This window comes from Enoplosus armatus, chromosome 10 (genome assembly GCF_043641665.1).
Source record: "Enoplosus armatus isolate fEnoArm2 chromosome 10, fEnoArm2.hap1, whole genome shotgun sequence".
Lineage (NCBI taxonomy): Eukaryota > Metazoa > Chordata > Actinopteri > Centrarchiformes > Enoplosidae > Enoplosus > Enoplosus armatus.
In genome coordinates this window covers 25,667,337-25,679,647 of record NC_092189.1, presented here as the reverse complement: position 1 = coordinate 25,679,647, position 12,311 = coordinate 25,667,337, and the positions used below count along the sequence as shown (strand labels likewise).

At 40.2% G+C, this 12,311-nt stretch overlaps 1 protein-coding gene across 1 annotated transcript; it reads right to left on the bottom strand.

The window, feature by feature from the left end:
• Nucleotides 1–4,957: 4,957 nt before the first annotated feature.
• On the bottom strand, nt 4,958–11,329 carry igfbp7 (insulin-like growth factor binding protein 7). Its single transcript, XM_070913208.1, has 5 exons — nt 10,682–11,329; nt 9,312–9,421; nt 7,340–7,447; nt 6,825–6,951; nt 4,958–5,614 (listed from the first exon to the last, which is right to left on the bottom strand). Exons 1-5 carry the CDS (start codon nt 11,118–11,120, stop codon nt 5,592–5,594), a joined length of 807 nt encoding a protein of 268 aa, XP_070769309.1. The 5' UTR covers nt 11,121–11,329; the 3' UTR covers nt 4,958–5,591.
• Between the last annotated feature and the right edge of the window lie 982 nt (nt 11,330–12,311).

Genomic DNA, 12,311 nt, shown 5'->3' with positions numbered 1-12,311 from the left:
GGTTGAGGTCAGGTGATTGTGGAGGAAAGTCCATGAAAGTCAGGACTCCTTGGTCTTCTTTGGTCTTCAAGTAGTTCTTCCAAAGCTTGGAGGTGTGTTTGGGGTCCTTCTCCTGCTGCAGTATGAATCCCTCTCCACAAAGATGCAAACCAGAGGGTACAGCATGTCTCTGAAGAATGGAGTGGTCCTTCCCCTTGGTCAGGGTGTAGTCGATTCACTGTAGGGGTCCAACTCCAGAGCATGCAAAACCCCCCCAGTGGTGGAATATTCCCACCACCATGTTTCACTGTTGGTTTGATCCACTGCGGTATCATTCTCTCTCCTGCTCGTCTCCTTACATACACCCTTCTGTTACTGCCAGAAATCTCATCAGTAAATAGGACTTTTCTTCATCCACAGTAAAATACTGCTATTTCTTAGCCCACCCCAAGAGTTTGGCCTTGTTTCCCCTTCTGAGAAGTGGTTTAGAAACTGCTACTGGTCCTCTGAGACCACTACAAGACAGCCTTCTTTTGACAGGACTTTTGCTGATTGGAGTCTGGTGTTTTTTATTTAGCAGATTCTGTATCTGTGATGAAGTTGCTTTTCTATCTCTCAGGGAACTAAGCTTGATGTACTGATCTTCTGATGGTGTGGTCACTGTTGGTCTGCCTGATCAAGCTTTGGATTCAACTGATCCCGTTTCTGCAAAGCGTTTTAGAGTTCCATGCACTGCCCCCTTAGAAACCTTTAGTCTAGCCATGATTTGACTCTGAGAAAGCCCCTCTTTGCTCAGAATAACAGTTTGACTTCTGACACTTTCACTTAGTTCTGATGCCATGTTTCCCACTATCACAATGCTGCTTAGTGAGCAATGACCTGCTGGAAACTTGAGGCACAGCCATATTTATAACAGGTGAACTCTGGCTGCAAGCTGAGTTCATTGAACGAGCCTCCAATGAGTAGATCATATCCACCTCAGTGTCATCTGAATGCATGCTTCGATGAAAGGGATACAACTCAAAGACATCTGACCTTTTGTACAAAGGAGTTAAGTTGGTCAATGCCACAAATTTGCTTACATTTGATTGCCAACCTAAAAATAGTGCAGAACCAAAATATTTCGTCTTCATTGTATATGTCATAACTTCTTGTGTTTTTAAATGTTTCCCAATCCTCAAACTTTATGATTAAGATAAGATAAGATAAAAGATAATCCTTTATTAATCCCTCAGTGGGGAAATTTGCATTGTTCCAGCAGCATACAGGATAGTGCAATAGAGACATAAGTAGAGAATTAAGCTATAATAAATAAAATTACTAAAACTAAAGAACTGAAATTTACAAATTCACAGAAATAAATAAATAAAGGTAAAGGGATTATACTGTATTGCACATAGAGGTGAGGGTATTGCACCATTGTTACATTCAGAGATATGTGGATTGTCCATTCCGGTTTGTGTGGTCTACTGGGAGCAGGTCTACTGGGAGCAGGTCTGATTGTAGAGCCTGACAGCAGCCGGGAGGAAAGACCTGCAGTACCTCTCCTTCACACACCGCGGGTGAAGCAGCCTGTCACTGAAGGAGCTGCCCAGTGCTGCCAGAGTGTCCTGCATGGGGTGGGACATGTTCTTCCTCAGGGATGATAGCTTAGCCATCATCCGCCTTTCTGCCACCACCTCCACTGAGTCCAGGGGGCATCCCAGAACAGAGCTGGCCTTCTTTATCAGTGTGTCAAGAAACATTTCTTGTCATAACAATATACTATTTATTACGTTATAACGTGATTACTTATATTGTTATAACGTGAAACGTGAATGAGGAAACAGTGTGCGGAGAACAAATAAATTGAGGAATATGGCTCATTTACACAGTTCTGCTTCATGCTTGGGTTGAGACATGGCGAGAAAGTGGATGATATGGTTATAAGGTTGAGGATATATGTGATAAGTAAGAAGGATTTTTAAGTGCATGGGGCTGTACAGAAGGAAGAATAAGTGTCATTGATCAACTGGAGGGACATGGACGTTATACAAGAAGTTATCACCAGGGGTTAAATTGGGATTTGTTATGTAGGGGGGTGAAGCAGGATATAGTCTATGCCACACTGGGTCTGTCCAGTACCACAAGCACAAACACACACTCACTTCACCAGATGAAACAATAAGGGCTCCATGCCTAACAGCACATAGAACCCCATATGAGCCCCAGTGGCACCACACAGTAGAACGCACACTGTTATCAGAATCAGAATCAGAATCAGAAATACTTTATTGATCCCCGGGGGGAAATTGTACAGTACCGGTGCTCCCATTCAAGAGTAGAAAGTAGCATAATTTAGAACTAAAAGTTTGTACAAAATATAAAAATAAGAAATAGAAAATACAAAATATACACATTTACAGTATTTAAGTGAAATGAGGTAAAAATATATACAATGTTACAATGCGCTGTAACAGTCCAGCTAGTAGCAGAGGAGGGAAAAAAGGCAGCTCTCCATGACCCGACAGGCAGGAGGGAGAGCACATAAACCAATCAGCTGATATCAATCACTCTGACAAAACACTCTGAAGTTCTGATGTTCAAGTTCTTACATCACCTCATTTAGGCCTGTGTTCTCTACAGCTACAAAGAAAACATGTTTGTTTCAATTATTAAGACCAAGAAAAGTGTAAAGACATGTACATTGTTATACCCTCCTGCCTGTTGTATGTTGTAATAACGTGAAAGCATCTTGTTATAGCGTGAAAAACATCTTGTTATAACAATATACTTTTCTAGACACATACACACGTGGTACTGATTTCTTTTTTTTTATGGTGTGGCAGCAATATCCTTCCATAATTTACAGCAAGATGAAATAAAAACAATATCATCACACAACTACCACAGGAGAAGAAGCTGTATAGATACCAGGGATAAATGTCCAACATCAAAGAAAGGCTGAGGCATTAATTAAGTTTAAATAAGGAATTAACATCCCCTCAGGATCAACAGGGCCCCGGTGAAGAGGGAGGACAGCTTCAGGTACCTTGGTGTCTGCATCATAGAGGACTTATCATGGTCCTCTCAAGCCAACACCTTGGTGAAGAAAGCCCGTCAACATCTTGACCACCTCAGACGCCTAAGGAACTTCAAGGCTGCCCATCAAGATGCTAAAGACTGCCCATACCTGCAACAATCAGGTCGTATTCATCGGATCGATCTCAGTTTGTACACATTATCGATGAATCCTCCATGAACACCAAAGTAAGTCATGGAGTTCTACAAGGTTCTGTGCTTGGACCACTACTATTCACCTTATATATGCTTCCTTTATGAGATATTATTAGAAAACACTCCATAAATTTTCATTGCTATGCGGATGATACCCAGATATACCTATCGATCAAGCCAGAATAACCTCATCAGTTAGCTAAGCTCCAAGCATGCCTTACAGACATAAAGACCTGGATGACCTGCAATTATCTGATGTTGAACTTGGACAGACAGAAGTTATTGTTCTTGGCCCTGAACACCTCAGAAGCACAGTATCTAATGATATTGTTATTCTAGATGGCATTGCCCTGACCTCCAGCGCCACCGTGAACAAACTTCAAGGCCTTCAAGCCATTTTTCACCTCACCGCAAAAATCAGGAAGATGCTGTGTCAAACAGGATTATTGCAATCTTTATTATTAGGCTGTCCCAATAAGTCCCTGAAGACTCTCCAGCTGATCCAGAATGCTGCGGCATGTGTACTGACTGGAACCAGGAAAAGAGATCATATTTCTCCAGTATTAGCTTCTCTGCACTGGCTCCCTGTAAAATGCGGAATAGAGTTTAAAATCCTTCTCATGACCTACAAAGCTCTTACTAGTCAGGTACCATCATGAGCTCATAGTACCCTATTACCCCACTGGAGCGCTGCGCTCCCAGAATGCAGGGTTGCTTGTGGTTCCTAGAGTCTCCAAAAGCCGAACAGGAGCCAGAGCCTTCAGCTATCAAGCTCCTCTCCTGTGGAATCGGCTCCCAGTTTGGGTCCGGGGGGCAGACACACTCTCTACTTTTAAGAGTAGGCTTAAAACTTTGCTTTTTGAGAACACTTATAGTTAGGGCTGGCTCAGGCCTGCCTGGACCAGCCCCTAGTTATGCTGCTATAGGCCTAGACTGCTGGGGGACTTCCCATGATGCACTGAGCTTTCCTCCTCTCCCTCTCCATCTTTACACATTCATGTCCCTCCAATGCATGTTACTAACTTTATATCTTCCCCGGAGTTTCTTTGTGCTTTCTCGTCTTGCAGGTTCCTGTGGATTGTGGTCCTGGTACGCCTGGCTGCTGCTGCCATGGGTCTGCTTGACTGTCATCGCAACAATTATTATTTTTAGTCATATTTCTGTTACTATTAAAGTTATTGCTATTACTAATTGCTGCTATTATCAGTCATATTTCCATTGTTATAATTGTAGTTGCTATGGCTACTGCTGGTGCTGCTATACATCTGTCTGTCTGTCTGTCTCTGCATCCCTCTCTCTCTCTGTCTCTCTCTCTGTCTCTCGCCCTCCTAGAGTCTGGTCCTGCTCGAGGTTTCTGCCTCTTAAAAGGAAGTTTTTCCTCGCCACTGTCTCCATAGTGCTTGCTCATGGTGGGAACTGTTGGTCTCTCTGTTGGTCTAGACCTGCTCTATTTATATATGTGTCATGAGATGACTTTTGTTGTGATTTGGCACTTTAAATAAAACTGAATTGAATTGAATTGAACCATAGACAGTGTCCTGACAGGCAACATCCCCGCCTGGTCTGGTAACAGCACCAAGAGGGACTGCCTGGCCCTGCAGAGGGAGGTGCGGTCAGAAGAATGCACCATCACATGTGAACTTTACACGTGGAGGTTACAGATACATCTGAATACAAAGTGGAAACTTTGAGGTTGTCAGTTTATTCAGCAGTGAAACAGCAGAAATATTGATTATTGATCAGTTTAATACAACAAACAACGTTTTTACAGTTAATGATTTTATTCAGAGAAAAACAGAAAAAATAATTTCAAACCAACAAACGAAGGCTCAGAGAAAGAAAAGAGTTTAATGTTAAACAATATTAACCTTTAACATCAAAGTTTAATAATCAGACCTGAACTGATGATCAGTTAAGTTTTTCCTGTTGTTTGTCACTGTGATCGGCTTACTGTTGCCATGGTGACCTGAGTCAGCACTGTTGCTATGGTTACCTACAGTTTTACTCTAGCTGTGATCAGATTCAAGTCTTTCCAAAATAAAAGCCTGGTTGATTTCAGTTTATCTGTTCAGAAGAGAATAGGATAACGAATGATAAAAAATACAAAATGTTAAAATAGGGAAAGATAGGAAGTTTGACTAAAAGTTTGAATCCAGAATGTAAAGATGAAGAAGATTAAAATCTAATCTATTTTATGTAAAATGTTTGCCTTTGTAACAGAAACTAAACTAAAAAGTATTTAGATATACATTTAAACTAAAGTTGTTTTTTAATTCAGAACTACATAAAAAAGGGACAAAGAAGAAAAATCAGATAATTTCATTGAAGGTTAAAAAACCATCTTCAGCTCAGCTGTTTACTTTGAGGATCATCTTCACTGATCTCTGATCAGCTGATCACAGCTCATCTTCCTTTGTCACTGAAAGGAAATGACATCGTCAGTCAGGTGAGGGGTTAAAGGTTTTTACAAAATTTCCAGATCATTTTTTTATTCAGTGTCGATCAGCTGATTTTAAAGGTTGTTGAAATGTGTTGTTTCAGTGGAGGACAGAGGAAGGTGGAGTCTAACCTGCAAATCACCTGTCTGACACTCACACAAAGAGTTTTAGTATCCTGCGGCCTGAAAATCTGTTACAGCTCGCCTCTTTACCACGGCAACTAGCAGAGACTGACTATACATGTCTTTGTGTTTTAAACATGTTGAGACTGAACATGAAGTAGTTCGGTCTCTTCTGTTTATGTTCATATCAATAAAACAAACTCACCTGTGACTTGTTTTATATCTTTTTTTATGTTTTATATCTTGTAGGTAAGAGGAATTGCAGTGTTTAGTACAGTGTAGGTTGAATCATGCCTCTCATGTTAATCTCTATTAAGGGACCAGTCTGCTGCCAATCGGCTTGCTACTTTCTCACTATGAGGGGGGCCCAGCTAGTCTCACATAGCCAGAACTGGCACTAAGCCCAGGACGGTGCATTTACAAAACAGTAACACGCAGATAGCAGAAGGGAGGAGAATGAGACTGAAATAGTCAGCCAATGGCAGAATTATCCCAACAGCCTACATCCGGTTAGTCAGTCTACCGCTTAACAAAATCACGACTGTTTGCAGTTCTGGCTCCACAACAGAGGAACGAGCAGAAACTCGACACACCTTCTGTCTCAGACTGAAAACTCATCTGTTCAGATGCACTTTGGCAAATCAAGAAAAATCTCTTATTGTTTCTAAATGTAGCACAAGAAGCTGTTGTACTTGACTATTCTTGCAGAGTTTTGTTTGTATCCACATGGTTGAAATGCACTTGTTGTAAGTCATCAGCTAAATAAATGTGATGTAATGTAATGTTAGTTTTGCTAGCTGTACATTCTGGAAAACAGACAAGCTGAATTCAAGAGGAGGAGCGGGTTGTCACAGTGCTGTTGGCAGCGAAGGACAGCTGGCAGCCGTATTAGCTGTGTGTTTGTTGTGTTGTTGTTGTTGTTGTTGTTGTTGTTCTGCCTTTAACGTCTGTTTTATTTATGTGTGTTTTTGTTTTTTGGTTGTTGAAGTCGTGTTATTTCTTTCGTCCTTTTGTTTGTTTGTTTGTGTTTTTTGTTGTGGTGTTTCTTGTGTTGTGTTGTTGTGGTTACCTTTCTTGACAATGATGTCATCGATGGACTCGACCAGGTGAATCACTCCGACAGCTGAAGCTTCTCCTTTAGAGTTGGTGGCGTGGCACTCATACGATCCTTCTTCTTCTTTGGTCAGAGGGGAGATCTGAAATAAAAACATCATCAGTGATGTTGATTGGTCTAACGGAGAGCAGAAGCCATGACATCACTTCCTGTCACTAAGGTTTTCTGTCGTCAGAGTTTATGACAAAGAACAAAGACATTCAGTTTCACATCATGTAAAACTGTGTTTTTTCATTTTGTTGAACTTTTTCTGGAGCTGTTCCCATCAGCACCGATGAACTACAGACAGGAAGTCAGACAGTATTAAGAGACAGGCTAACGTGTTATTGGTTTGGTCTAAACATGAAGGATTTAATGACGATAAAAAAAAAAAATTGAATCACGTCAGAGTTTGACTTTTGGACATTTTCTGTGTTTATATGAATGTATATTAGTATGTGTTCATGTATTAATGAATGCGTGACACCAACCAGCACCCAGCCGGTCACTTCATGTTTCTCTGGTCCTCCTCTCGTCTGAATCGCCAGGTTGTCTCTGTCTCCAGGAAGAAGCTCCATCCTCTTCTTCCCACTGAGGACCTGAGGAAGACACCCCGGAATTATAATCATCTTCATCTTCAGCAATGGATTTTAGTTTATATTAAAGAGTTTGTTTTGTGCAGTTGGAGTCCGTGAATCTGTAGAAAGTTATGAGGAACACTGACTTCTTGTCTGATTCACAAACAGGCTGCAGCTCGTTCTTCAATCTGCAGGAAAATTACAATCTGATCAACAGAGTCTGAACCTGCTGACAGACATACTGGCGCCTGGACACCTGAAACACCTGAGGCTGCAGGTAACATATGAGCTCATCAGGAGAAGAGTTTGTCTCTTTTTAACCCTCTGAAGTCTTCACCAACATCACATTGTTGTATTTTAATTAATCATTAATCAGTCATAACAGAAATATCATCACATGTGCATGTTAAACAAGTTCTATGAAAATTCATTAAAATGCAGTTTTACAGCAGTGACAAAAACAGATTTCTATATACATATACACACACAAATGTATACATATATACATACATATACACATATACATGTATCCTTTCTTCAGGACTCTGTGAAATCTGATATCAAAGTTTATAATCGTGAAAGTTTCAGACTGTCGGCTCTTCAACGTAGCTTCATTTTCAAACTTTGATTTTTTTTATTTATGAAGCGTTAAACGTTCATCATCAAACTGATACCATATCATCTGACACAGATTAATAACTGTAATCTGTAATAACTGTTAACTAACACGAACCGTCTCGCACACGTAACATTAACACCCTCAGAGTCCTGAACCAGCAGAGTCTACAGGATCAGACTAGTCTGGACTGTGAGTCTTTATTAACTTATTATTATTAACTAATATTGTTAACTCTTTATTGACTTATGATTATTAATTCTGTTATCAATTCTGTATTATTGATGTATTATTGTTAAGTCTTTATTATTAATAGTTTGTATTAACAGTCATTAGTTATCAGTCACTGAAATTGACAATTGGAATCTGAGTTGACTCTGATTAACATGAAAATAATAAATACATGATTCACTAATAAATAACTGTTTTCACTATATTATCAAATGATTCTACTTCTTTAAGTATTGTTTAATATTTTACTCTTGCTCATGAGTTAGTGTCTGTTGTATGATGTGTATTTGTGTTGTTCTATGATATTTATGTATCCGTATATTAAATGAGTCCATCAGAGGATTTGTTTTTATGTATCTTATATTTTATTATTTTTTATTAATATTAATACATGTTATATATATACATATATGCATATATACACATATATACACACGTACATACACACACACACTTATCACCTGTTGTGTTTGTTTGTATGAATCAACCTAAAGACTGACAAATGATTAATAAACTGACCTTTCTTACCTCCATCGTTCTCTTTCTGTATTGAACATTAAAGTTTCTCAGCAGTGAAACAGTTAAACTTTTTATTTACAGATTTATTTCCTGTTTATAATTTCAGGTGGAGCTTGGCAGACTCTTATTGTTTCTGCAAGTAGCAGCAGGAAACAGGAAATCAGCGGAAACAGGAAGACAGACAGAGAGTCGAGATACTGCAGCCCAGAGAAAAAACATCTTTATAATCAGAATCAGAATCAGAATCAGAAATACTTTATTGATCCCCGGGGGAAATTGTACAATATATTTTTATTTCATTTTTATATTTCATATTTATATTTTTTATATTTTATATTTCATCCTGCTGGCTATAAATTCTGAGAATAATATCTATATACATTATATGATATTTCAGGTGAAACTGGCAGACAGAGAATATATGGAGATTTCATCTTTTCTCTTCACGTTTTAAAAAACACAATTTTGTCAAAAGAAAATTCCTTTTAAAGTAACTGATGAGCTGCTGAGTAAACTCACCCTCTTCCAAGTGAGGACAGGTGTGGGCACGCCCACAGCCTCACAGCTGAGGTACACCTGAGAGCCACTCACGTTGTACACTTCACCTGGAGGAGTGACGATGACTGGAGCTACAGACAGATAAACAGAGACAGAATGACAGACACGTCAGTGACAGTCAGCAAAATTAAAGATGATCAACATGAAGTTTGGTTGCAGAGAAGTTTCCACATCAGTCTGAAACAGGTTGCAGGAATCCGTCCATGACGGTCAGTAAAATCAAAGATTATTAACATGACGTTTGGTTGCGCAGACGTTTCCACATCAGTCTGAAACAGGATGAAACAGGTCGCAGGAATCCATCAGAGACAGTAAATCCTCTGTGACCTCAGAGGAATTCAGTTTGCTCTGAGCGTGCTCAGAGTGGGTTTTCATGTAGAAAGGAATTCAGTGTTTTCAGAGGGATGAAGATGGATTATCATCACTCACTGTCTATTACTGTCAGTGGGTTCAGCAGGAAGACATTCAACTTCACTTCAACCATAAAAACACATAATATTCGTTTATTACTGATCTGAGGAAAGGATCTGTGATTTATCTGATTAATACTGAAAATATGATGTAAACTGTAATTATGTTTTGTATTTGTGGTTTACACAGTTTTAATGTTTATACCAAAGTTCATAATGAAATGATTATTTGTTCATCTGAGTTTGAATTCAAATCAAATGTGTAATAAAAATATATTTATACTGCATATACTGAGTCTGAAGGTGTCAGTCAAGAAAAGACTGGAAGCAGAGTGAAACTGTTAGTCTATCTTAGCACAAAGACTGGAAGCAGGTGGAAACTGTTAGCCTAGCTCAGCACAAAGACTGGAAGAAGGGGGAAACTGTTAACCTAGCTTAGCACAAAGACTGGAAACAGGGGGAAACTGTTAGCATAGCTTAGCACAAAGACTGGAGCAGGTGAGAACTGTTAGCCTAGCTTGGCACAAAGACTGGAAGCAGGGGGAAACTGTTAGCGTAGCTTTGCACAAAGACTGGAAGCAGGTGGAAACTGTTAGCCTACCTAGGCACACAGACTGGAAGCAGGTGGAAACTGTTAGCATAGCTTAGCACAAAGACTGGAAATGGGGAAACTCTTAGCGAAGCATAGCACAAATACTAGAAACGGGGGAAACAGTGTACCTAGCTCCATCAGAAGAGAAAATCAGGTTTCGTATGAGTTGTTTTAAGGTGAAGCTGCTTCACAGACAGACAGGCAGAGAGACAGACAGGCAGAGAGAAAGACAGGCAGACAGACAGACAGACAGACTCTCAGCTGACTAAAAACTCCAGTATTAGACTATATCATTATCATCATTATCATTTTGTGTATCTCAGGCTCACCTGTGGCGCAACGGCCCTTGTTCTGGACAGTAATGGGTTGTTTGCCCTCCGTCTCGGCTGTCAGGCTGGCGCCCTTCAGTGAGCAGCCGGTTCTGTACGTCACTCCGTCGGTTCCGCAGACCTCGTAGTTGCTCTTACAGACGCAGACTCCCAGCTTCTTCTTCTTGTCCTCGTCGCTTTTGACGCACTCCAGTCCGGAACCACAGCGGCGCGCTGCCGCGCGGCGCCCGCCACACAGCTCTCCTTCCGCGGCAGCGCACACCGAGCAGCAGCCGCAGGAATCCAACAGAGAGCCGGCAGGGCAGCCCTCCCCCGGGAGAGGAGCGCACTGAGCCGGGTCACACGGTCCGCAGCTCGGACCCGCCAAGACCCGGACAGGGAGGACCGAGAGGAGCGACAGAACCGCAACCACACACAGAAAGACGGTGAAAGACCTCATAATGGTCTAATGGAGATCTCTGATTTGAACTCTACTGGTCTGAACTGTGTCAAGGTCTGAACATACTGAGATGACCTGAACTGCAGACATAGAGCCGCTTAAAGCTGCTGACTCCGCCTCACAAAGACCAAGTACTGATCCCAGACCTGCTCTCAGGGTACGGAGGAACAATACTGACTAAATAATGGGCTATTATAATAATAATAATAATAATAATAATAATAATACCCACTCCCATGACCACATCTCCCCTGTCCTCCAGAACCTCCACTGGCTCCCTGTCCAACAACAGATACAATTCAAAGTCCTTCTCCTAACTCATAAAGCCCTCCATAACCAGGCCCCCTCCTACCTCACTGATACCCCACCATAACCTTCCCGCAGTCTCCGCTCCTCTGATGCTAACCTCCTGTCTCCACCTCACAGGACCAAGCACCGGACCTGGGAGGACAGAGCCTTCTCCATAGGTGCCCCCTCCCACTGGAACTCTCTCCCCAAACACATCTGTGACTGCACCAAACTGCCCATGTTCAAATCATTAATCAAAACTCACCTCTTCAAAAGAGTTTTGAAGAGGTGAGTTTTAATGAGAGTTTTAATGTGTGATTAATGTGATTATTGTGTGTTTATGTTTTTAATATGTTGCTTTTATCACCATTTTAACTTATGTCAAGTGTCTTTGAGTACCATGTAAAGTGCTCTGTGAATAAAATTTATTATTATTACTAATAATAATAATTTGAATAAAAACGTTTTTAAAAAAAGCTAAATGAGTCACCTGATTTGAATAAAACTTTATCTGCAGCTAATTTCTGTGATGTTTCTGCTTCATGAATGGGTTCTTTACCCATTAATTAAGTTTCCTGCTGTTGATCAGTGAACTCCTCAGACAGTTTGTATTTTAAACCTTAATTATATTTAACATTTAAACAGTTTTCTACTGAGCTTCAAAGTGGCAAGTGGAGAAACTTTTTTTTACCACCCTGATAGATGCCAATTAATAATGTAATAATACTAATATCAATAACAGCATTAAATTAAATCATTTGTTATTTCAGTCAAGTAATTAGAAAAATCATTTGGAATAAGGAAAAAAAAAAAAAATTTCAACAAATCAGTTCAGAGTAGAAAATGTCAATGGTAATGTCAAAATGTAACATCATATGAAAAGTTTACATTAAACTGTCGACA

Coding starts and splice junctions, on each gene's coding strand:
- igfbp7 (XM_070913208.1), bottom strand. CDS start 11,120: ATGAGGTCTTTCACCGTCTTTCTGTGTGTGGTTGCGGTTCTGTCGCTC. Junction 9,422..10,681: donor CAAGGGCCGTTGCGCCACAG/GTGAGCCTGAGA, acceptor ATCTGTCTGTAG/CTCCAGTCATCGTCACTCCT. Junction 6,952..7,339: donor AAGTGACCGGCTGGGTGCTG/GTTGGTGTCACG, acceptor TTTTTATTTCAG/ATCTCCCCTCTGACCAAAGA.